This window comes from Tasmannia lanceolata, unplaced genomic scaffold (assembly GCF_043159265.1).
Source record: "Tasmannia lanceolata isolate RefF3 unplaced genomic scaffold, GAP_Taslan_0.1 ptg000037l, whole genome shotgun sequence".
Lineage (NCBI taxonomy): Eukaryota > Viridiplantae > Streptophyta > Magnoliopsida > Canellales > Winteraceae > Tasmannia > Tasmannia lanceolata.
In genome coordinates, this window is record NW_027518714.1 from 62,768,008 (window position 1) to 62,793,530 (window position 25,523).

General features: G+C 38.3%; 2 protein-coding genes across 13 annotated transcripts; both read left to right on the top strand.

Moving 5' to 3' along the window:
• Nucleotides 1-545: 545 nt before the first annotated feature.
• Nucleotides 546-8,784, top strand: LOC143860657 (germin-like protein 11-1). 4 transcript variants are annotated; one of them, XM_077371424.1, is made up of 3 exons: nt 859-993; nt 7,566-7,754; nt 7,974-8,784. In XM_077371424.1, exons 2-3 carry the CDS (start codon nt 7,720-7,722, stop codon nt 8,608-8,610), a joined length of 672 nt encoding a protein of 223 aa, XP_077227539.1. In that variant the 5' UTR covers nt 859-993; nt 7,566-7,719; the 3' UTR covers nt 8,611-8,784. The 4 variants fall into 4 exon arrangements, with proteins under 4 accessions (XP_077227536.1, XP_077227537.1, XP_077227539.1 ...); XM_077371421.1 differs by lacking the exon at nt 7,566-7,754 and having other exon boundaries at nt 546-993; XM_077371422.1 differs by lacking the exons at nt 7,566-7,754; nt 7,974-8,784 and adding an exon at nt 6,732-7,311 and having other exon boundaries at nt 557-993.
• A 561-nt stretch (nt 8,785-9,345) lies between these two features.
• LOC143860655 (uncharacterized) lies at nt 9,346-25,223 on the top strand. 9 transcript variants are annotated; one of them, XM_077371412.1, is made up of 14 exons: nt 9,346-9,505; nt 9,623-9,748; nt 10,184-10,331; nt 11,240-11,373; nt 11,469-11,613; nt 17,367-17,548; nt 18,061-18,301; nt 18,642-18,740; nt 19,376-19,521; nt 19,717-19,830; nt 20,718-20,806; nt 22,723-23,214; nt 23,873-24,115; nt 24,449-25,223. In XM_077371412.1, exons 1-13 carry the CDS (start codon nt 9,437-9,439, stop codon nt 23,922-23,924), a joined length of 2,037 nt encoding a protein of 678 aa, XP_077227527.1. In that variant the 5' UTR covers nt 9,346-9,436; the 3' UTR covers nt 23,925-24,115; nt 24,449-25,223. The 9 variants fall into 9 exon arrangements, with proteins under 9 accessions (XP_077227527.1, XP_077227526.1, XP_077227530.1 ...); XM_077371411.1 differs by having other exon boundaries at nt 24,452-25,223; XM_077371415.1 differs by having other exon boundaries at nt 19,723-19,830; nt 24,452-25,223.
• The last annotated feature ends 300 nt before the right edge of the window (nt 25,224-25,523 follow it).

The window sequence follows — 25,523 nt, forward strand, 5'->3', positions numbered from 1 at the left end:
GAGAGAGAGCTGGCTGCTGGAAGGGAGAGGGTGAAGGTAATTGCCACAAATATTGATTTCCAAATAATGTCTTGCAGAACAGATTTGAAAATTGGATTTTTTTCACTGGCTGATTTGGAAATTTAAGGATCTGATTCAGTTCAAAATCTCAATTGCAATTTGCAAATGTGAGAAATCCAAATTTAAATCTTGTAGGTATCCAATTGTATTTATGACTACTCATTGACACCGGAGGAGGCTGTTCCCTTTTTTTAATCATTCACAGTGATCACATAAAATCCCTAACTTTGCGTCTTGACACATCCACGTGGTCCATATGTAGGTGGGGGCAAAGGAATTGAACTTTACCAACTTAAGTAAGTAAGGAGCGTCTGCTGCATGAAAGAGCAGCCACCTGATATGGATTAAAGGAATAAGACAAAATCTGAGCCTATCTGGCTGCTCCTCCCTTATGCAGCAGACTCTCTGCGAAATTCCTTGTGCGATGAACGCTAGCAAATCCCATTTATCTAATCCGAAGTATTAAAATGCGAATGCGGTCATAAGACATAAATAAGGAGAGTCAAAGAAGTGTTGCTTGACTTTTGTAGGGCAAAATGCGGACTCGACCAGGAACGCGGAGCAAAATCGTAATCTGGGTGCAATTTGAGCGATTTTGGAAAGAAGGAAAAAAGGGAAGAAAATGGGAAAATTGGTGCAATTATCTACGGTGGCCGTCCTGGTTGCGATTATAGCGATTCTCGGAGTTAGAAGCAAGCAGTACGGATGGGAGAAGGACGAGGTTGTGAAGATATTCCTAGACTTGAAGGAGAGGTTAGGGTTTTGGGCGATCCCTCTCTACGTCTCGATTCACACCCTCTCCCTCTCTTTCTGCCTGCCTTTCGCCGTGTTCTTTGAGGGCGGAGCTTCTCTCCTCTTCGGTTTCTTACCTGCCGTGTTCTGTGTCTTCGTTGCCAAGGTCCTCGCAGCTTCTCTCTCCTTTTGGATTGGAAGGTATGATTTATATATTCAGGGCGCGTTTAGCAGTTAAGGGTTTTGATTTGGTCTTTCTAAATTTCAATTTATACAAGTTTTGGTCTATCTAACTTGCAATTTGTACAAGATAAGAAGGCCGAAATTGTATTGAGATTGAGATTGAAATTTGGGTTTGCATCCAAACGTATCATGGTTTTTGTTTTTGTTTCTTTTTTAAGTTTAATTCTGTCAATTGATCTGCTTTTGATGATTGAAATTAGGAGTTGATAACTTTGTTGAATTTATTTCGAGCAGTTTGTTAAATCAGAATTAGGAGGATAGTAGACTTTGATGTGAATTATTATTATTAGGTTGTGGGAATTTGCTAAATTTTGAGTTTTGATGATGGTGATTGATGAGTTGGGGAGCTTTTGATAAGAAGAAGCTGTTAGGTTGAAATTGGCAGATGTGAGGAATTGTGTTCGATAAGAATGCTGTTTCTCGTTTCTTTGGTTATCTTTGAATTCGTAGGATTTGGTTTGATCTGAGATTCATCGGATGCGAATGGTGATAGCAATTGCGTTTGTGGAAGATGTTGAAAAAAGGTGGAGTATTTTGGCATTTTTTTCATTTGGCCAATGAAATCATGATTTTGAAGTTTTCTGGTAGGTGGGCATTTAATTTTAATCGTATTTGTCGATTTTGTACTTTTGAGACTAGTCAAACTGGCCTAGATAGATCAGTTTGAATGTCTCAAGAAACTTGGTAGGCAGGTCTTTAAATTGAGATTTAGGACTGCAAATCCCTTTTTCCCAGTTCAAATCTTGGTGTCTCCTGGTATGGATTATCGAGATGAGAGGAAGTTGGGTGTACATCATATTTCACTAGTTCAAGTCCGACTTCAACGCCCACATACCAGCCCCCACAACAATCAAATTAGGCAATGGATCGTTTAGCTTGTGCATTAGAGAACGCTGACGAGTATTTGAGTGGATGCTCCCCACTTTGATGGTAAGCTTGATCCTGAAGTTTATTGTGATTGGGTTGCTTCTTTGGAAACTTTCTTTGGGTGGAAAGAATTACCAGATGAACAGAAAATTAATATTTGTGACCACAGAACTCAAAGGACATGCGTTACTTTGGTGGCAAGAATACCAAGTCGTGAGCGAAGGGGAAACCAAAGGATCAATACATGGGCTGAGATGAAAGTAAAAGTAAATGACAAGTTTTTGCCCTAGATTACTCTCAAATCTTATGCTGAAAGTTCCACCATCTCCAACAAAAGAATGATCAGAGTGTGACCAACTGTATTGAAGAATTTATATGTGTACCTAAGCTGGGTTGATTTTGTTGGGACCCAGGTAGAACTCGCCCTCAAAAGCTAGCCGTTAAGGGGAGGGAACCCATTCCCTTATAAGCCCATCCGCATCGTTACACTTTTCCGATGTGGGACTATTTTGCTTTGACATGGAACCGCCAACAATCTCCCCCTCCATGTGGAAGCACCGTGGACAATCTTGTCCCTCCACGCGGTAGGAACGTGGGAACTACGAGATCTTCCCCGAGGGATTTTTCCGTCCTTGGAGGCATACCAGGGTTACCGAGATATTCCCTGGGGGATATTTCCATCCTCGGAGGCTAAACCGGGGTTACCACATGCCCGGCTCTGATACCACTTTGTCGGGAAAAATAGTTACTATTGCGGAATTATAGGAGAAGATAATATTTTTCCAAATATGAACTGTGAAATTAAATAGGATAAAATAAATATGGAAGTGAAAAATAAATGACAAATAACACCATAAATTTTACGTGGAAAACCCTCCGGGGTAAAGGGAAGAACTACGGGACCGTAGTGCACTTGAAAACTTCCACTATAGTAATAATGGGTTACAACATCACCTGAAGGGTGGGTCTCTTACAGAGTGCATACAAAATTTGTGCCTTCAGTCTGTGGCTATGAGTAACTAATATTCCCTCATACACTGGCTCTCACTACACAGCTATCATAGAACTGTGTGTCTCTCTCTCTTCTCATTACACAGCTATCAGAGAGCTTTCTTATCTATTTGCATTTTGTAACTCTGTGCTTATATGTCTGTTCTAGTTTTCTTCCTCTGCTTCTGCTCATATTTATACGTGAAACAGAGGAGACATGCGCGTGCAAGTGCTGTATAAACTAACGAACGAAATGATGACTTTCTCGAATGCATGCGCCGAAAGCAACCGACTTTCGTCCGTGCTTCGCCGAAAGTTTAGATTTTGCACATGCATGTGCGAAATACGTCGATATTGCACATGCATTTCATTATTTTATTCTTCTCATCTCATTCCCTTCTATTTATTTATTAAATCTTCTTTTCTCTTGTCCCCCTCTTATTTCTCAAATTTCTGTCTTCATCCATCAAATATGACAAATCATTCAATATTATATTGAATGTTAGTTTGAAGTGGGCGACACCTCCAAATGGGAGGGCCCCACTTCAACAAATATGGAGAGCGCTTCCGAGTGTTCTACTTTGCATAGTGCAAATATCAGTATGTACCAGATCTAGAAGATTAGCCTTTCTAGATGGTGGGGAATTTCGAAATGCAACTCTGTGTTGTTTTCTCATAATGCAGTCAACACAAGTATGCAAAGGTGTTCCTTTCATTCCGGGCAAGAGTTTTTTTCTGGCGAGAATCTTGAGCCCTTTCTTACTCATGTGGCCGAGTCGCTTATGCCATAGCTCGGTCGGTTCTTCTTTCGCCATTGCATTCACTTCACCTCCACATAGCTTGGCTTCTTTGATGTAGAGGGTGTTACTTTTTACTCCTTTGGCTACCGCCATATTACCTTTGCAGGGGGAGCTGTATCGTGGCAGTCCTGATTACAAAAGTGTGTTGCCTTATCCACCACAGAAGCAGAATACATTGCTATAACAGAAGCATGTAAGGAGGTCCTGTGGATGAAGAAGTTTCTACAAGAATTGGACCAGAGTCAAGAGAAGTATGTCCTATACTGTGACAGTCAGAGTGCACTTCATCTCAGCAAAAATTCTACGTTCCACTCTAGATCCAAACACATCGATGTGAGGTATCACTGGATGCGAGATGTGTTGGAACATGAGTTATTACAGCTTGAGAAAATTCACACTTATAAAAATGGCTCCAACATGATGACAAAGACCCTACCAAGAGAAAAGTTTCAAGCTTGTAGAAAAGAAGCAGGCTTGACGACCCTCCCAAAGTGGTCGTGAGGGGGAATTTATTGGAGTGGGGCCCTCCCATTTGGAGGTGTCACCCACTTCAAACTAACATTCAATATAATATTGAATGATTTGTAATATTTGTTGGATGAAGATAGAAATTTAAGAAATAAGAAGGGAACAAAAGGGGGACAAGAGAAAAGAAGATTTAATAAATAAATAGAAGAGAATGAGATGAGAAGAATAAATTATAAAATGCATGGGCGATATCGATGTATTTCGCGCATGCATGTGCAAAATCTTAATTTTTGGCGAAGCACGCGCGAAAGTCGGTTGCTTTCGGCGCATGCATTCGCGAAAGTCAGCATTTCGTTCGTTGGTTTATACGGCGCTTGCACACGCATTCCTCTGTTTCACCTATAAATATAAGCAGAAGCAGATGAAGAAAAGCAGAACAGACACAGAAGCACAGAGTTACGAAGTACAAATAGATAGGAAAGCTCTCTGATAGCTGTGTAGTGAGAGAGAGAGAGAAACACAGTTCTCTGACACCTGTGTAGTGAGAGCCAGTGTGTGAGGGGGTATTAGCTACTCATATCCATACACTGAAGGCACAACTTTTGTATGCACTCTGTAAGAGACTCAGCCTTCAGGTGATGTTGTAACCCATTATTTACTATAGTGGAAGTTTTCAAGTGGACTATGATCCCTTGGTTTTTCCTTTCACCCCTGAGGGTTTTCCACATAAAATTTATGGTGTTATTTGTCATTTATTTTTCGCTTCTATATTTATTTTATCCCATTTAATTTCACAGTTCAGATTTGGGAAAATATTATTTGGGCCTGTAATTCCGCAATAGTAACCATTTTTCCCAACAGATTTACAATAACCAGATGATGAATTGGTTGCAAGATACTTAAGTGGCTTAAAGCTATCAATCCATGATGAGATAGTTTTACATAATCAAAGTAGTTTGAAGAGGCTTATCAAATGGATCTAAAGGTCAAAGAAATACGTTGGAACGTCTAAATTTAGGCAGATTATTGCACGGTCTGCGAAAGCCCAAACCCAAAAGATGGTAAAGACTTTGGGAACATATAGTAGCTCCACATGATTAAAATTGAAATGGTAATAAGTTCACAGCATGCTTTTGATGTGGCAATGGGACATTTTTCTTATGAGTGTCCCAAGAAGAAGAATGATAAGGGGCGGCCCACTGCACGAGGCTCCCGCCATTGCGGGGTCTGGGGAGGGCTAGATGTACTGAAGGTGAGGATGAAGGTCATCAAGAGTTGTATAATCTGAATAGTGGACTCAAAATCGTTCTCATAAGACGAGTCTTGACTGCTTCTAAAAGTCATGATGAAGACTGTTCGGCTATGTGAAAATATTCTTTGCAGCTTCTGCACAGTTTTATAGTTGAAATTGTATGGTGTATTGGTGTGGAAAAAGAAATGTTCTGAAAGTTAAATTAAAATGTGAAATGTGCTTGCAATGCTACAAAATCTCTTGGTTCAAGATGGGGGGGGGGGGGGGGGGGGCGAGGGCCCAATCAATGAAAGAAGTTTTCCATTGGAAAATATCAAAGATGAAATTTGGTGTGATGCTAATACATATTACTTTTGTCTCAAAAGGGTGACATATATACTAACTCCTCTAAAAGATTTTCCTCCAATAGTTTCCAGGGAAGGACATGTGTCTTCTATCCCTAAACGTTTTTGAGAGAGCATGTTAAAAAGATGCTCTTCTGTTTACCTGTTGACCCTTGCTATTAAAGATAAGGGAAAAAGGGGAAGAAGTGCCGAAATGCATAGCGAAAAACCTTTGGATCCGCGCCACTCAACCGCTTTTATTACTCCTTTAATTTTGCATTTTTTGTTTCTCTGTTACAATTTATAAATGTGGCTGGGTGACATGGATCAAATTTGGTGTCCATGCGGCTGGGTTTTTGCAAGGTTCCCCTTCCGTTTAGCATCCCCCCTCTCTCTATATATATTATAGCGTGTTTTGTGCGTCTTATCGTTGCTCTGTTTAAATAGGCACCTTTCCTTTAGTTTGCCCTTGTTTGAATTGATGTGTGTGTAATATCTTACTATCATATAAGCATGTGGAAATGTCGGGGTGTGGGGTTGCCAGCATCACTCTGTCAGGCATCTCATGTCAGTTTCTAGCACCAGCAATGTGTCTATGCGCAAGTCACATGGGTTATTTATGAGCAGCCTGATGGTGATGAATCAGTTGATACATTTTTTTTTTTTTTGAAAATCGATTTTTATTGATATCCAATGAAACCAAGAGGGGAAAAGCTGTCCCCAAACATAGCAAGATTACATTGAAATTGAAAATAGAAAAAAATTGTCGTGCTTTTAATTATCCATCAGGATTCACCATCGGTTTATCGGTGAAATGAATGGACATTGCTTCCAATGAGACCCTCTTTCGCTAGTTGAATCAGTTGATACTCACTTGTATACTTAAACATAAGCAGCGTATTTCGTTATTTTTCCTTTCCAATTAACTCCAAGAGGAGTTACCTGCTGCTCAATTCTGTTGATTACTCATTTGATTATCACCTTGGATTTCTTCAGAGCTGTTTTCAGGAGTTCAAGCTCGGCAATGGCGTGGGTACAGAAAAGCCGGTACTTTCATCTCGTTGTGCGAGGTGTTGAACGAGATGGCTGGAAATTCGTCCTCTTAACTCGTTTCTCCCCAATGCCATCCTATGTCATCAACTACGCTTTAGCCGCTACAAAAGTCAGGTTTCTGGTCGATTTTCTGCTCCCTACAGTTCTTGGCTGCTTTCCAATGATCCTAAAAAATACATCTATGGGAAGCCTTGCCAGTGCTGCCATAGCTTCCACCACTGGCTCGCAGAAATCTCATGTGTTTTCTTACCTCCTTCCCCTAATTGGAATATTGTCCAACATTCTCATCTCCTTAAGGATCAAAAGTTACTCGTCAGAAATCTCAGTGGCTAAGGAATTAAATTCCTCAAAATCCTTGTCAGGTGAGGACATTGATGAATGTAATAACACTGTAAACTTATCTCAGGATTCATCCGATAAAACAGCTCGTGGAGCACTGATAAAAGGACACTAACTTATTGTTATTACTTTTCTTTTATCCATTTTCTTAGATATAAAAGATTGATTGTTTTTTAGGAAGAAATCTAATTGCGAACAATGACTAATCTTGCACTGATTGGTGGCCAGTTCACTGTGGAAGTCTTTATATCTGTATAATGTCATGTAGACTATTTGTATAAAATGTTACTTGGTTTTTCTTCTCCAGAAAATTTAACCCACTCCAATATGTGTTTCTACCAAATGATTGAAATTCCGTGGTGTGTGCTTCATATGGACAGTTTTTTTATTACCTTGTCCCAATGAATTCATCTGACCTATGTGTGACCATGGGCGAAGGTCTTACTTTCCTATATTGGCAAGAAAGTTTGCTGGTTTTGGCCCTCCATCCTGGAACTTTGACATTTGAAAAAGTCTATCGAGCAATTTAGCCTACGTGGTTGCAGCTTTATGGGAATTTCAGACAGTGACCTTAGGAAAGCAGAACTTGGTAATGAAGTTGAATCAAAGGACACTTGATTCAGAAAGGTAAGAAGCCCAGAATCTCTTCTAAGCAATGGACTCCTTAAAACATAATCCATACCCAATCCAGTAGTGAACTTCAAGTCCCAGGCAAACTTCCCATCTTTCCAATCAGTCTTCTATTTAAACAATTAAGAAAGCAATAACAGATAGTTTACCACCAGAGAAAACCAAGATGAAATGCTCCATGTACCTTCCTTTATCACTTCTCTTCTGCCTCTGTAGCTATATTCGAACATGCTTTGCTGACAATGCTCCTCTCCAAGACATCTGCCCGACTACTACACAAATTGAAAAGAACATCTTCATCAATGGCTTCCTCTGCAAGAACCCCAACAATGTCACTGCTTCGGATTTCAAGACTTCGAGACTTAACCATTCTGGAGATACTGATAACTTCCTTCGCTCTTCAGTAGATTTTGTCACAGCAGCAGAATTTCCCGGCCTGAACACCATGGGCCTGTCGGTTGCGAGAACCGATATGGCGGTTGATGGCATGGTCCAGCCTCACTATCACCCAAGGGCCTCAGAGATGTTTTATGTAAGTAGGGGAGTCATAATTGCGGGATTCATCGACACTAGAGGCCGTTTATTTCAACAGCATCTTAAAGAAGGGGATGTGTTTGTATTCCCTCGCGGGTTGCTTCACTTCTGTCTGAATGCTGGGTTTGATCTCGCCACTGCATTCTCTGTGTTGAACAGCCAGAACCCGGGTGTCATGAGATTGGCCGACGCCATGTTTTTGACTGACTCTGATGTGTTACAGAAACTCATGAAGAAGATGATTGGCCTTTCTGCTATGGAGCTCGGGCATATGAAGAATACAACCCTCATGGGCCTCGAGGAGAATGTTAGCAGTTAGATTTACAGTTACAAAATTTGTGATTTGTGAGTAATTGAATTTGGTTTAACCTGTAATTATAGTTCAGCCACAGGGTTGATTTCTTGTAAGTTTGTTAACTGTCATGATGTATTCTAAATATGTAAATATAGAAAAAGAACAATAAATAAAAAAGAAAAAATTAGGATTTTATTATTACTAGTTTAGTAAAAATAACGACTAAGATCTCCATCTGAGACCATGCTATTAGTCTGACTAATCATAGGAGAAATCTTTCTTTTTAAGGGATTTGCTAGCGTCCATCGCAGAATGCATTTTGCGGATGGTATGTTGCATGTGAGAGCAGCAGCACAGATTCACTTCTCAGCAGGTTTTGTCTTATTATTTCATTCATTGAGGTGGTTGCTCTCACATGCAACAGCCGGCTGCGAAATGCATTTCTGAAATGGTCTCTAGCAAAAGATTAAATTAAATTAATCAATGATTTTTTCACCCCCTGTAGGATGATGCGCCCCACTTGCACCGTGAAGCGTTGAAGTCTGCCCATAAATCACGTTACAAGGTGGGGCGCATCATCCTAAGGGGGTGAAGAAATAATCTCCCTAATCCTATTTGCAAATAAAGGGTTAATTCCAAAGATGCCCTCTCTTTTAAGTTGAGCCGATACGATGGGAGAGGTCGAGGGTGGTCCTTGCAATGAAGGCCAAACCGATCAGGGAGTTTTCGGTAATTATAACCCAAAAGGTGACTACTCACTACTAGTACATCCCATTCCCGCCGACAATGACGAAACTCAACCGTCTCTAAAACCTCAGTTGCGGAAACCTCATGTGCAAAAGCAGAAACCATGGCGCTGCTCTGCTTCTTGCTCGATCTCCGAACCTTATCAACTCCACTTCTCAAGGATTTGAAACAGGTAATACTCCTTTGATTTTCTGAAAAATATCTCTTCTAGCATTTTCTCCATTCGTGATTTTTTTTTTCAAAGCATTTTTAATCACTCGATCTCGATCTCGGTCTCGACCTCGACCAGTGCCTGTTGCAGCTCGCGAATCTCTACGCTATCTCTTCCAGAAGATCCGAGATCGGATCGGCAGCGCTCCAAGATCGGATCGGTCTGTGCTATGTCCATAGAAACAGAGCTTCTTCTTCTGATGAGGTACTCTGCAAAATCTGATCTGTTCCTAGTATTTGGATTCTTCATTTTTAGCTGAGATTTCTCAGTAAATCGACCACTTTTCCATTTCATCAACTTCGCTTCCATCGTATCAACTTGACTAGGCTTGTTAGTTCTTTTTTGGCTGAGCTGGCAGAGAATAATGCATGCAAATTTTTAACGATGGAAAAGTTTCGTGGCTATTCTAATTGATTTATCTGAGATTAGTCAGTTATTATTTTAGATCTTAGAATTTAAGGATATGTATTGAGAATTATTTCAAATTTTTACGAAGGCCATATGTTGTAATTTACAACCCTAGATGCAATACTTAATCGTTTTTAGAATTCAAAATGGTTCCTCGTGTGTGTACTTAAATCTGGAAGTTTTGATTAATCTTGGATTTATTTTGCTAATGATGGAATGCATTTTCATTAGTTGAAGATCGCATACTGTCCGAGAGAGAATTTCAATCTCCGGGATTTTCATCATGCCGTTAACAACTTGCCAATAGATTGCTTCTTGCCTGAATCAACTGAACTTAGAGTTGCCGGAACTGGCGATCCTGGTAATAAACTAGATCTCGGTAATATACTAGCTCTCTTTGTTATCTCTTTAAGTTTCCTGACTATTCTAATCCTGAACGAATTAACTGTGAATATGATAGAGGAAAGATCCACTCCAACTTCCAATGTTATTGTACTACTCCTAAAACATTAGACACTAGGAAGCCTAAAAATAGCTTTGATTGCGTGCTCCTCATTATCCAAGAAAAACTTACAGATGGATGATTTGAAGAAGGCCGTAGATCCAGTCAGCATCTAAATAAATTCATTGATTAGATGGCAAGGATCATCTGATTAGAGGAATTTTCGGGCAATTGACAATACGAGACCTGCCCCCATCTATCCAAGTGGTCCAAATCAACATTTGGACCATTCATATGCACAATACATGAGAGTTGCATCTATAGTTTAAAAACTCACTATTTGAAAGCTCCTTCAGTGACTCATCGACTCCCCTTTCCCTTGAATTCTCAGTGATGGTTTGGGTCATTTTTATGCTAATCAAGAGGTCACGGGTTCAAAATTGAGTTGCCCTTGGATCCCATCATCAAAGTGTATCCACTGGTTCTTATACCAATTTCTCTTGACACAGCACTGATTCCTTTGGTGTAGATCTAGTTGTTAATGGTTTGTAAGAGTAATCCGATGGGCTTGCTATCCTTTTTCACGTTGAGAACAGTCCTAAAGGACCCATTAGGACGAAGGCTTAAACCATGCATAGCCTTATCTTGAAAATCAGAGCAAGAAATAAAAAAGCTATTTTTAGACCTTAGAAAATGGTTTTGCTAGCTGACCCCAACTAGTTAGGGACGAAGGCTTATTTTAGTTGAGAAAATGGTTTTGCTCTAAATCTTTCTTTTTTTTTTTTTTTTTTGCATTTTAAAAGCTCAATTTTTCTAAGTCTACATGTCCTTGCATGACTTGATAGCAGATGTAACCCTCTCGAGGCTCCTCACCAAGGAAGCTTTGTACTCGTGGGGTAGCAAAGACATCCTACGGAAACTCATTCTCATCAGCTCTTGCTTACTACAAAACATCGATGCTCTACGGAAGACTCTCACGGCAACAATTTCAAATTCTCTATATATTCCTCCTCCCATCATTTTTATCACAAGTTAATCTATTAACTTCTGCCCTTGGCTCTTTATCTACGATAGGACGCGGCAGAGGAATGTGTTTCGGTAGAGTTTGTACTGTTGGAACCAGAAGCATCCCAAGTGGAGGATATGTCTGAGTATGTCAAGGAATTTACTAACAATATCTCCGACCTCGAGAACTGCTTGCTTCGAAGGTATTTTCCAGGTAAGGACGTCTGTCTCACCCTACTTAAATGATTAGAGAATGGCTGAAAATTTGGGCTGCTATCTGATTCAGCTTGGGTCAGGCAGGGTTGAGATTTTGCTTAAAATGAATTGGATTCTGACCAGACCCGACCTAATAAATCCAAGAACTTGCACCCCTAGACAAAATTGTTTTCCCAAGGCCTATCAAATGTGGATCGATAGCCTTTGCTGATTGAAACAGGTCACTTGATGGCTTCTTCATCTATGTTTTTTAGTTAACTCTCTTTTATTCATGAAAAAAGAAACATGTGATCTTAATCTCTAGGTCATTGACATGCACAAAATTTTAAAACCTAGGTTACATGGTTTGCTCAATGCCATACACCATTGTGAATGGGTACACATTAACCAGTTTGTAATGCTGTTAACGACAATTTGCAAAAAAATAGCGAGTAACCAACTCATGTATATTTTTTTTTCACTACGCACTTATATAGGAATTTTAGAAGGATTTGAATGGTTTTCCTAAAGTATAACCAAAGATGATGTCAAAGTGAATTTGGTTTGCAAATGAAAGAAACTACCCCTAACAAACAGAGTTCATATGAAAACTGCAAACCACGAATCCGAACCAAGTGAACTTATGAAATATGTAGTATATGTTAAAACCAATATGGCCTTTTTTGGCTTTGTAGCCTCTGAATTGGAGAAATTGGAAGACACTACCATGGGTGATCCAAACTATAAGATTAGTGGTATGTAGACAATTTAAATAGGAAGGCCTTTTCTCTTTGCAAATGGTAAGATTTTCCAAGTAGCGAGGTTTATGCATCTTTGACCATCCCATTAGATACATAACTTTAAGAGAGATCCAAACTCTATGTGTTGCTAGACCATAGTTGCCGGAAACCCTTGGGGTGCTGGGGAACGGGCCTTTCCGAAACATGAAAAAAATGGGGAAACATTTCTGAAACGCTTTGGAAACATATGGGAAACTTATGTGAAACATGTGTGAAATGCATGAAAAACGTAGGTGGAAAACATATGTGAAACACACAAAAAACGTATATGAAACGTGTGGAAAATGTGTATGACACATACGGGAAATGTTTTGCAGAAATCACACCAAAAAAGTTGTGGAATGCATATTAAAAGGAAAACAATATTATATATAGTGATAAAAAAAATAAAATATGTAAGAAACATACATTCTTTTTTTTTGAATGGCAAGGAACATACATAAATAATCTATGTATGCCTGTAATTTAAAAAAATATGAAAAAAGGTTACCTGAATTTCTCTCACATATTTCTCTCGTGTTCCCCTTATATTTCATGTGTGTTTCCCTTGATGTCTTTTCCTCGTTTTTTTAAAATGTTTCTACTGCATTTCGACGTTTCTCAATGCATTTCTCTTGTGGTTTTTTATTGCTTCGCCGTTTCTCGTTTCCCTCTAATTTTTTCCCTCGCGTTTCCTACTTTCATTTCACGTTTCACTTTCCAAATTCATTTCCCAACTTGGTAACTATGCCCTAGACGATATCTCCAAGACCATAGAAGACAAAGACCCATACTCAAAAAAGAAGAAGAAGAAGAGAACACATAATGGAGAAAGCCAATAAGAAAAACTTCTATTCAGCTGAACAAAATATAATCTTACACCTCAATTTCTATTGGACACTTGTGGAGGTGTATATAGACCTTAGAGAGGTTTCTGGACCCATTCTAAAATATTAGCTCTCAATCACCATTGAGTTTTCTCTAGCACTACATTTACATAAGAATTTCTACACACTTCTTCTCTAGATACTTCTAACAAGTGGAACTTTTCATACAAACCTCTTCTAAATTATAAAATCGAATATTCCATTTAAATTAATCGAATATAATTCTCATTCAAGCTAGCACAATAATTCAACACACCTCCTTTATGCTAACTTCAGGTACCACATCCAACAGTAATCTAAGGTCTTTATACTTAACTTTTGCCTTTTGGTAATGGCTTGGTGAAGGTTGTTTCCACTTGATCTTAAAAGTCCATGTCAATCAACATATTGTACTTCAATATGTTTTGTCCTATCATGAAGTATCAGAAGTTATGCTAACCTGATAGAACTTTGATTGTAACATTTGATTTCAATCAGATAATCAATTTCTTGAAAAATTGTTACCGATAAGATACCTTAGCCATGTCCACTATTGGGCTACAAGAGTTGCAGCTTTATACTGCTCATGAGAAACTAGAAATGCACTTCTTATGATATGCTCATCAGTGAAGTCAAGAAATTTTTGGCATGTATATAACTTCTTTATACTTCTGATAAGTTCCTTAAATTATGGTCGGAAACGCTGTGTTGTTGTGGTGTTCAAGTGCACTTCATATGATATTCTCATAGTTGAAGTCAAGAAATTCGTTTGAAAAAATATTCCCTCCCTTGCCTGTTCTTAAGCACTTATTTCTTTCAACTTTCAAGATGCTCCCATCAACAACACTTTTATAGATTTTGAACCTTGAGAAAACTTCAAATTTTTCTTTCATGTAAACCGCTTGTGAGAAATGGAAAAATCATCAACAAAGACAAGCATACAACGAAATATTCTATGACTTGTTGTAAATGGTCCAAAATATCAAAATATCTGAATGAATTTCCAAAGGCCTAGAGCTACTTATAGAAGAGTTCTCAAATGGTATGTGATATGCCTTACATATTAAAAACCTTCACAAATAGCATCCTGGTGAAAATCAGTTATAAATTCCATTCAACCTTTTGTAACAATCTTCTTGAGCTTACCATATCCGACATGGGCTAGTCGTGAATGCCATCGTGCCCCACTATCATGTTGACTAGCCCACCTACTAGCTGATAAAGCATATGCATACTTAACCTTATTCCTTTTTGTAATAATATTGACATCTAAGGTTCTTGTTTATTTTAATGGCATCTAAGGTTCTTATGTTATCCAAACTTTCACATCATGTGGCCCAAATGTAACATACTTTCCAGAATCTGAAATTTATGTCACAAAGATTAGGTTTTTTGTCATACTCAAAATAAGATAGACTCTCTTCAATGGGATGACTTTCTCTTCAGATCCTCCAATCTTCACGTTGACGCTTCTTTCATTCTCCAATGAGTATATGGAATTGTCAACGGTCACAATTGTGTTTTTCCCTTTTCATTTCTGAATTTTTGAGGATAAAGAACTAGCTTCAATTAGGTGATGCGAACAACCCCAGTCAATGATCCAATCTCATTTGTACTCTATGGTTGCCAAAACAACATCTATATGTCTTTTGTTCACGAAAGATAGTCGGAGTTCCTCAAGCATGATCCTTAGTGTCTATCACCGTGAAAACTAGACAAGTCACACAATCTGCACCGCAATTCTTTTTTTTCATCCCTTGGTGTTCACACGAACCTTTGATTGTATTCTTCTTTATCTAATTCAGATTATGACCATTCTTTTGGATTTTGGAAACAAATGCTTCATCTTTATCGAAAATTGAAACATTTTCCATTTGTATCGCCAAGGCTTCATGATTTGATAAAAGATTCTAAGACACTTGGAGTGTGGGTTGCGTTGTTCACCCTTAGAGAGAAGTAACAAAAAAGAAATATACTCCTTTCGAAGACAGCGGATTAGACATCCTTTCAATCTTGTTTAGCAACAATCTTCCGCAGATATTGTCCCTGAAGATAAACCTTCATACATAGCTCCCAATATTGACAATTGGATTTGTTGAGCTTCTCCATGCCGGAATGACTTCATCCACTGTTGAAGTCTGTCCCTAGCAACTCCGATTGATGTAACCTTCTTCTTCTTGGATTTTAACTCCTTCAAAAACTGTTGAATTGCTTCTTCATCAAGCAAACCTCCACCGAGCTGGCTAAAATAGCTTTGCTACCATGAAAGAGAGATCCAAACTCTCTATGTGTAGCTAGACACCCTAGAATCCTAGATTGCATGCCCAAGACCATAAAAGACAAAGGCCCATGCCCAAAAGAACAACTAGAAGAGCAGTAGAGCACACAGAATGGATAAAGCCAATAAGAGCAACTTCTATTCAATTCAACAAAATTACAACCTTAGAGCCCAATTTCTATCTTACTCTTTTAGAGAATGACCCCTTGGTATGCAAGGAACTTAGGGAGGTTTCTAGACCCATTCTGCAACATTTGCTTTCCATTAAAATGGTGTTTTCTAGAGCATTCTATGTACATGCAGATTACTATGCACTGTCTCTAGATACTAATAGCAAATGACACTTTGACCTTTCCTATAAACTTTTACTAGATTACAAAAGTACCCTATGACAAAAAAAGTCAAAGATAACCATGTACGTAAATTAATCAATTACGTAAATCAAATAAAAATCCCATTCAAATGAATCAAATCATGGTTTTAAATTTCCCTGAAACGACCGAAATGTTTCCGTTTCCATCCCCACCAACACGAAATCTACATGAATTCCTTCCATGTCATTATTTCTGTCAAAATTCCCGAAATTCGACCAAAATTGTCTGTAAGACAAAAAAAATGGAAAGACGTTATGATTTACATTTCATTTCGTTTCATTAATGTACAGAATGATGTGGTAGGTAAAATCATTGAATTGCGCAGCTAAGTAAGAATATCTTATGCCTGGGATGTTAGATCAGCATGGGACCATCGCATGCCACTAGGTGTTTGATGTGATTAAGCCATTATGGATGGCTGTCTTGCTTATATGTTGGTTTCTAAGTATGTATTTGTGCTTATTCTAGCATTTCCCAAAGTATCATCTTAAAATTTCATCATTTGCATATGTTTTCATACATTCCCGTGATCTTACAAGATTTCCACTGAAACCAAAATGTTTCCGTTTCCGTGCTGACCGAAACCGAAATTTAAACCTTGATTCAAGTTACCGCAATCTTTCAACATGGTCTCAATTGTAGAATGTTGTTCTGGATGTAGTTGTATGTTTGTTCAGGATGCATCTTTAGACCATGCGTATGTGGCTAGCATTACTCAATTATACAAAATTTATAGATAGAAACTCAAAACCAGGTATAGGCATTCTAGTGTTCACTAATGACTGGTAATTCCGTAATTGTTTTCATTGAAATAATGGTTTTTCTGCTAAATTCCTATTTCCAACAAATTCATCCCATTTCCGTTCACCCCATGTTGATTAGATGATTTAGCCCCTTGATCCATCAAGTCTCATTTAGGTTCTGCTAAGAAAGGCTAAACTGTTGATTTTTGTTAGCCTTATATTACGGATGTGATGTCTCTTCGGCATGGGGCCAGTACCAAGTGGGTTGCTTGATGATGGTCTACAAGATCAATAGTTTGGATTACACATGAATTCCCTTGTTTTAGACCCAATAATTGATCGTTGGGATTGATCTGATGGTGACTGACAGACTGGTTGGACTCATGCTTAGAAATCATAAAAGTTCAGAAAATTTTCGGAAAAGCTAAAGTGTAATTTTAGATTTAAAACCTGTAAATCTATTCCTATAACATAATAAAAGTGGACAGCATAGTTCAGCTCTTCATGAAAAGTTCGTGAAATTTTCAAATAAATGCGGAATTTAAAACTGTAGTTAAAATCTTAATAGCAGATGATGGGCTTAATAAACCATTGAAAATTTGAAACCTTTCTTTCTTGCATTTCTTTACAATACTTTGTCATAGAGACAATTTTTTTCCATTTGTTCTCTCGTTCTTTTTTTCTGTAATTTATATGTGGTTCTTGTACATTCTTAAAACTCCCAACATGCAGTAGATACATGGGTGTTGCGTGCCCTTGTGAGGAGATGGCTCCAGGAGCTCAAGGATGATGGAGAGGAATCATGGCAAGCAGTTTTCCTCTTCAAGAACAGTCTGGTGGACTCCAAGAATCAAATCTTTTGCAACTTGTTTTCTTCCACCAACCAGATAATTGACGGATTCAGCCACTGCCAGGTACTAAAGATGGAAGGTTTGACACAGCACTAATACAAATCGGCACAATAAGCCACGCTAGGATATTGTATTCTGTCGTGGAGATCTTTTTCTATGCATTATGCATGGACTCACCGAATCCAATGATCTCTATCATGAATTACATTGTTTCCACCCTTTGCAAGTAGCCAAAGGTCTCGGGGCATTTTTTTGGTAAGCTGGGATTGGACCTCTGACCTCTGGGTTGAAGAATAAGATTCATCTGTCCAAAGGTCTCAATTGTCCACCTGCTTTTTTTTTTTTCAACGAATTGTACCGAGTATGTTGTTTAAAAACTCAGCCTCGGACCAGGCTTAGTTTTTCATCGATCCAGGCCATGTTTTTCAAATTTTTATCAGTTTGGTTGGAGCAAAACTGGGTTCATCTGCAGAATTGCGGTTTACTGGAATTTTTAAGCATGATTTATGTGATCTTTTTTAGAAAATTTCTACATGTTTCAGAGGCTTTTATTAACAAAAGCTATTTTTATGTAGGCATGCAGATGTCATGGTTTTCCTCTAGGTGGGGCTGTTAGTAATAAGATGATGATGCTTTCTTGTCCAGTCACGTATCATGAGCTTGGGGCACATGATTTGGTGGAAAATGTGGTGAAGGTGGGAGAACAAACGCTCTTGTTTCTGCCCTCCTTTAAGAGCTGTCCAAAGCTTCAACGAATTTCTGCTCCCATTTCCTTTAATGTCATGGAGCGCACCAACTTGGCTTCTCTAAGTGAAGGTAAATCCCACACTGGGTTTCGTTGCTTTTTGATAGGTTGCTTAAAATAATGACTTCTTTTAATGTTTAAACAGGGTCCGAGATTACTTGCAAGAAGTGTGAAAATATTTTATAAAAAGGAAAATTTAGTTGAAACCGAATATCCGTGGGAGTGGATGTGATTTTTAGTTGAAACCAAATATTCATGAAAATATTTTAGTTAATAATATTTTTTTGTAAAATTAACTTTAGTTTCTCTATTGAGTTTTTAAATGATGATTATTAGTTTCTAGTACTGTCACAGCTTTGTCTTAAACATTTATTAATTCTATGCAATCCCCCTCACGATGACTGTAAGCAGGTGTGATAATAGGTGCTTCCTACATTGTAAGTCCATTGGCATGTGATGAGATGGAAGCCATCTCCGACGAATGCGATAAGCCAGAGCTGAATGTCCAACGTGGGTGCTATTCCTAGTTGAATTTATATTTCTGCTTCTCATGTTTCTTTTAGTACATAAATTTGAGTTTTTACACTTTTCATTTGGGCTGTAATGTTTCTCTAGCCTATGTGATTTCCTTTCTATAAGTTCTTGACTTTGGCTCTGAATGTTTCTTTAGCATCTTTGTTAAATTTTCTTTGAATTCTTGACTTGGGCGGTCAATGCTTCTTTAGAGCATGCATTACTTGTTCTTTTCTTTTATTTTTGAATTCCTGAATGCAGCCTTGAATAATTTAACTAGTATCATGCTGTCTGTACTTTCATTTGAGTTCCTGATTGGGCTATGAGAAATTTCTGTACTCGTTTTTCCTTATTTGGATATTTGCCTTTACTTACTTTTAATTCCTTATTTGGGATGCGGATTTTTCTTCAATATGTCTCCTTTGAAGTTGTGATATGGGGAGATGTTTCTTTGGTGTATGTTTGTCTTTGAATTCCATATTTGGGATTCGAATAATTTTTCACTATATTCCTTTACTTTGATCCTGATTTGTGTTATGTTTATTCATTGCATGTGTTTTCATTTCCAGATTCCTAATTTGTGGTGCTAACAATTCTTTAATATATAGCTTACTTTCTTCTGTCCATGGCAGTTTTTCATGCGCTTTGTAGAGCACTTTATTCTCTGGATCAGGGATTGGTATGCTCGTCATACTGTAATTTAGAAACCATGGCAGAAGCAACCTTCCAATGCTTCTATATTCTTCAGCCTTCAGATAAAGGGCCAATGCTTCTGAGGGTGAATCCTCATCACCTTTTTATTGATCTGCGTCCTATGATTTCTTTTAGTTTTTTTTTTCCAATCTTTGTTGTTGTAGATATTCGTCCCCTGGGCTTGCTTTTTCTTTTCATTTTCGTTATGTAATGGTGAATATTTTAAGTTATAACCTCTATGTCACTCATTCATGTATTATCGTCTTTAACTTCTTCGAAGTTGCAGAGGCTTGTAGGATCAGAGGAAATTTTGCCCACTCCTGATTCTATTGGATCAATTGATTCTTCAGTGCCAAAGGAAATAGAGAACTCCATTCAAGCATCTTTATCGAAGGTACGATCAGTTTTCCTTGTCTTGCATGTTTATTCTGTTTGCAATTTCTTTCTTTTTACCTTTTCCTTTTCTCCCCTTTTGTATTTTTCTGATTTTATATGGTTTACGTTTGTTGGACTTCAGATTTACATGAAGAAATTATGAACACAACAAACAAATGTATATTAGATGCATTATAATAAATGAAATTTTGAACCAAGTAGGGATTTAAACTCCGTGTATGGTGTTTCAATTTTTACACAATAAAGTTAGAGTTTTGTAAATATCAACCGGGGTATAAATTTTGCAAACAATGTCCACACCGATTGATTAATCCGTTAACAATTAACATTTGCTTTTTGAAAGTACAGAACAGTAACCATCATTGCATGCATGGGAAATGAAACAAGAAATAACAATGTACCGAAACTAGAAAAAAAAAATCTCCACACAATATTGCTTTCCAATAAAAAATTGAACAGAAAATAGGAACAAGAGTGAAACAACATTATAAATGTATTTTGGGGAAGGATTTTGCTACCTTCTCAAGGGTAGACCACTACTTGTGACACGAGCACTCGGTAACACATTCAGAAATCTTGATTTGACTTTTACAATAGGTGGGTCCTCTACATCTACAGTTTATCAGTAGGCAAGCTGGACTAGGTTTATAGGGTAAACCTCTCATAAATCTAGTTAAATCACACGTACATTTCCTCCATGAACAGTTGAACACTTTTTTCTCAGAATGCAATATGGGCTTAGTTTAGGCACATGTTACTGTAGCAAAAACACAATGTATAGAGATTATTATACAAAGATACTACAAAGAAGTGGATTGTTTCTACTTTGTTTTTCAGTTGCTGTGATCAGTAAATCATGTTGCTTTTACATGGTTGTTTTTTCAGATTGAGTTAAAAGACTACAACCCACTTCTGCATGAACGAGGGTTCCATCCAAAGCTAAACTGGCTTGTTAAAGAAAGCTTACATTTCGGGTAAGCTACTTATCTCCACTTCACTTAGATGTTCTTCTGAAACTCACAAACGAGTAGTGTCATCCTTTCTCGAACAAGGAATGCATGCGGGTCTCTCTAAAGCTACACACTTCGTATAGGGCAGAAGCAAGAGGTTTTCAGAAAGTCTTCATTTCATTTCCCACTCTATCGACACTAAATTATCTAAGGTCTAAACAGCCATTGCTCTCCCTTATAAGTAAACCTCCCCATTTGAGTTCATTATTTGAGGTCAATTGGTAATTGTTGGGAAGTAGTTTATGCAATTAAGTGGTAGGACTACGTTGTCAATTTTCGATTTTAGGCTCTGATGTTTGCCCTCAACCAGGTTTGACTTATTCTTACAACTGACCCAACACTGTAGTTACCACCCTTTTAAGATCATCGATGCACTTTTCATCAACTTGCCTCTACTATTTAGACCATTGTAATTTTTCTGGGCTCTGTTTCTTGAGGCCCTTTTGGGGACTTCTTAATAATAGTCATTTTCCAAAAAAAAAAAAAAAACTTGCCTCTACTTTCAAAATCAGGCTGTTGGATCCAGGTTTTCATATGCAGTTTCCACTATCACGAATTTGTAGGGAACTTTCTCAAGAATCCAGTTTCCATTCGAGTCCTGATTTTATCAATTAGCGGCTGAGAGTTTGATTTACTGGATCATCTATTTATGTACTCTGTTAATTCGGCCAATTTGAGCTTGGAAACCAAAAGATTTTAGACACTTGACATAAAAGGTAAGGATGCATTTAAAGTAAGCAGATCTTTCTTCAAAATATTTGGAAAAATGAAGAATTGTGTCACTGGGGTGACAATTTTGAGGCTAAGTATTAGCAGGTCTATGACCAAGGTTTTAAATTTCTACCAAAACCGAAACGAAACAACCGAAATGCATAAGCCAAAATTGTAAGGGCATATTATATAAGTATGTGTTGCATAACTATATTTAGATGAAGGGGGAAATGTTTGTGAGCTAGAGCTCATATAAGCTTATATGAGCTAGACAGCTAACATAGGGGCTCACATTGTTTGGATGATCCAAAGCATTCATTTGATAGGCCCTCGTATAGACAGGGTGTGTCATAGGACCATCCTAACCCTTCCATTTGTGGAGGTTAAAAATGAGTAAATTTATAGAGGTTTATACTCGTCCATTTTAACCTCCAGAAATGGAAGGGTTAGGATGATCCTATGAAGCTGATTGTGTGGGCACACCCTGTCTCTATGAGGGCCTATCAAATGAATTCTTTGGATCATCCAAACAATGTGGGCCCCCTATGTTAGTGAGGTCTAGCTCATATAAGCTTATATGGTGCATGTATTATTGATATATATTTATATGAATCACATGGGAAATTTGGTGTGTAATAAATTACCAGACATGCATGTCAGTAAGTGTTCAATAATTTTAAACCATAATGGATGGTTGTCTTACTTATGTGATTGTTTTTAAGTGTGTGCTTGTGCTTATTCTAGCATTTCCTGAAGTTTCATCTTTAAATTCTATCATTTTCCATATTTTTCTTTGATTTTACAGAATTTCTACCTAAATTTCCGACCCAAACTGAAACGTTTCTATTTCCGTGGCGACCAAAATCGAAACTGAAATTTAAAACCTTGCCTATGACAATGTGCTTCATTATGCTGGAGTGCTTAACCAGTCTCACTACACTTCCACACAATCATTTTCAAAATCTAGGACATTCTGTTTCCGGGTTCTTCTTGGCTGAGTTAATGAGAAACACTTGATTATGCGTCAGCAGTGTCGAATATATAACTCAGCTGACTTTTTGTAAACTCTGAATTGAAATTCAATCCTCAAATCTATGTCAAACCGGGTTGAATTATCCATGTTAAAGTATTCGATAACACATCTAATCTTCCAAAACATGTATTTCCAGATCAATACCAACAAAACGAACTGAGAAGAGCCCAAAATCCAGTTCGCCAAGATCACAGTCTTCAAAAACACTCACGCGAACTCCAAGAAGTGAAATAGCTATACAAGAGAGAACACAACCCAACCAAACATCAGAAGATGAAGATGCTGCTAATATTGCAGAGGAATGGGAGCAGTTGATAGTCCATAAAATTAGCGAGAGCTTTTCTCCTACATGTATCTCCAACCCCAGGTTGGACAACTCTGTATTACCATTAGATAACAAACAAGTGGACGAGAAAACTTCGAGAATCTTGGAGAGATTGGAAGCCCCAAGACAGCAGAAGAAAACAAAGGGGTCTTCTCCTGTTGTTGTAAGCAACGCATGGAGAGATGCTTGTGGACCCATGAAGAAGCCTCTGGTGCCATTTGGCTCGAACCATGTGGTGGACCAGGGTGTGAGCTTGAGCCAGCCCATGAAACCTAACTTCCAGCGGATGAAAAGGAAGTTGAGGTGAGAAGAAATTTGTTTTCTTGTACTTCTTCCATGGGTTGAAGCCTTGATTGCTAACAGATGTATGACACCATTACCATGCATGCATACCAGGCATAAATACCATTGACTTGTATATAGAGATGAAATAGCAAGATGATATCTTGTTGATTTACAAAAAATGCCATGATTTACAGCTCACGTGTTTCTTGATCAGAGCCGTTGATCTGGGGTCATGACTATGACACCCATACATCTTTTATATTACCCTTGATCAAGGGCTAGGATCATCTGATGAGGGTGAGATTAGGAGCAATGGACTGGACTTGTGATGCCCGACAAGATTAGATTGCTTTCCATGTTGTACGATGACCAATTATCTTACAAAAATGGTGATTGTTTAGTTGGATTTTCTCTTCAATATAATTGGTGATCTCTAACCTCAAGACACAACGAAGAAAAGTTGCATTTAGCAACTCTTCATGGAAGGGACTCTGCTTTTCTCAAAATCTAAGAGTAAATGGTGCTTACCAATTGGATTTTCCTAAGATACACTGAGTTGATTTGGGAAATGCTGAGTCTCCTGTTTCTTCTGCTGAAAATAAGAAGCATTGCTCTTGATAACTCAGAAAGCAGGGCACTCCTTTTGTGGCTGATACATGTTTCTTTTTGTTACTAGTCTGTCATTCCCAGCAGTGAAGGGCTGCAGCGGAAAAAACAGTTCATTGTGATAATGTGATGTATCACAAGCAAGCACAATGGACGATGGGACCATCTATGGGTGGCTCGCTCTTATCATAGATGGCCCACCCACCAAACAATCTCAACCATCTGGACTTTTACATGTGAAATGTTGGCCCTTGATCATTTGAAGGCCACTCATCCAACGGGCATAATGGTTCGATGACCGTGAATACAAAAGGTAAGGCCGATCATTCAAGAGGTTCATTGATCAGGATCACTCAACTAGTAGGCCCCTGAGAAAAAAGTGCCTGAAAATATATCAACATGATAATCTTGCTATTAATTTAGGGCGATGATATTTTCTCTCCCCCTGCATTACGCACACACTCCCTTATAACATTGTTTGACGTCAAATCACGTTATCAGGGAGCGTGTGCGTAATGCAAGGGGAGTGAAAATATCATCTCCCTTAAGGTCTGTTCTGTTGCCAAACTTGGCATGGAAAGGAAATGGAAAACACCTCATTTTTCATGGAATTTCAATTAATTGGATATTCTTTTGTCCATTTTAGCAGATTCATCAATTCCACGTGTAATCCGTCATTGATGGCGTGGAGCCTAACAATCCGTGCTAATCTTCCGCTTCTCACCAGCGGAAATCGCTAAAAATCAGAGTAGAATCCGATGAGCAAGTACTCAAGATATAGATAACACTGAGCCGGTAGGTCTGGACAACATAGCAGACAGCTTTACTACTCAGGAACCATCACCGATACCACAGGAGCCTATGCCACCCACTCCATTGGGCGAGAATAGTAGAGGAGTACGTGACTCATCCCCACTTCCAGCGGATAGACAGGAACCGAATCGAAGGCAAAGGAGGCGTAAGACAGGACAATACATGGGTACGATAGAGAAAGTTGCTACGGGCATGGATAGGGTGGCTATTGCAATTGAAAGACTTTCTGTTCAAGTTAACCTTGAAGATCTTAGCACGACGGGGAAAGGGGTTCAAGGATTTAGCTCAGAGGTATTGTTGAGGACATTGGAGTACCTCAACCGTAACCCGATCAAAGCTCGCCTGTTTCTTATGTATAACGAAGATGATAGGAGGTCATTCATTGGGCGGAAGATGGCTTGATTTATCTAGTAGATGATAGTTCTTTTATAAATAATTTGGTTCGTAGGATTAGGATGTGTGGTACTTGAAAACTTCTAGGAAAACTTTGATATGGGTTTATTTGGATATTTTATGTTTGTGATGTTATTTGGATGTTTTAGATGATGTTATTTGGATATTTTTTATGATATTATTTGCATTGTTAATATTATGATGTTTTTTAGATATTTTAGATAGTATATGTGTTGGTGTTACTAAGCTTCCCGTGCGTTTTCCACCCAACAGAACTCATAATTTCATGTTTTTTGCTTATTTTCCTTATAGAATCCTGGCAACAGAACGCGTACTCCTTTCCAATTCCTTTCCATTTGCCACGTCATTTCATTTTCCTTTCCCAGAGAGGTGGCGCAAAAGTACAGACCCAAGGGCCCGTTTGGATACCTCAGATTTTGTATTTGGATTTGGAATTGAGTTTTCAGTACAAAATGAATAGATCTGCCAGCTCATGTTGAGGGAGACAGAGAGAG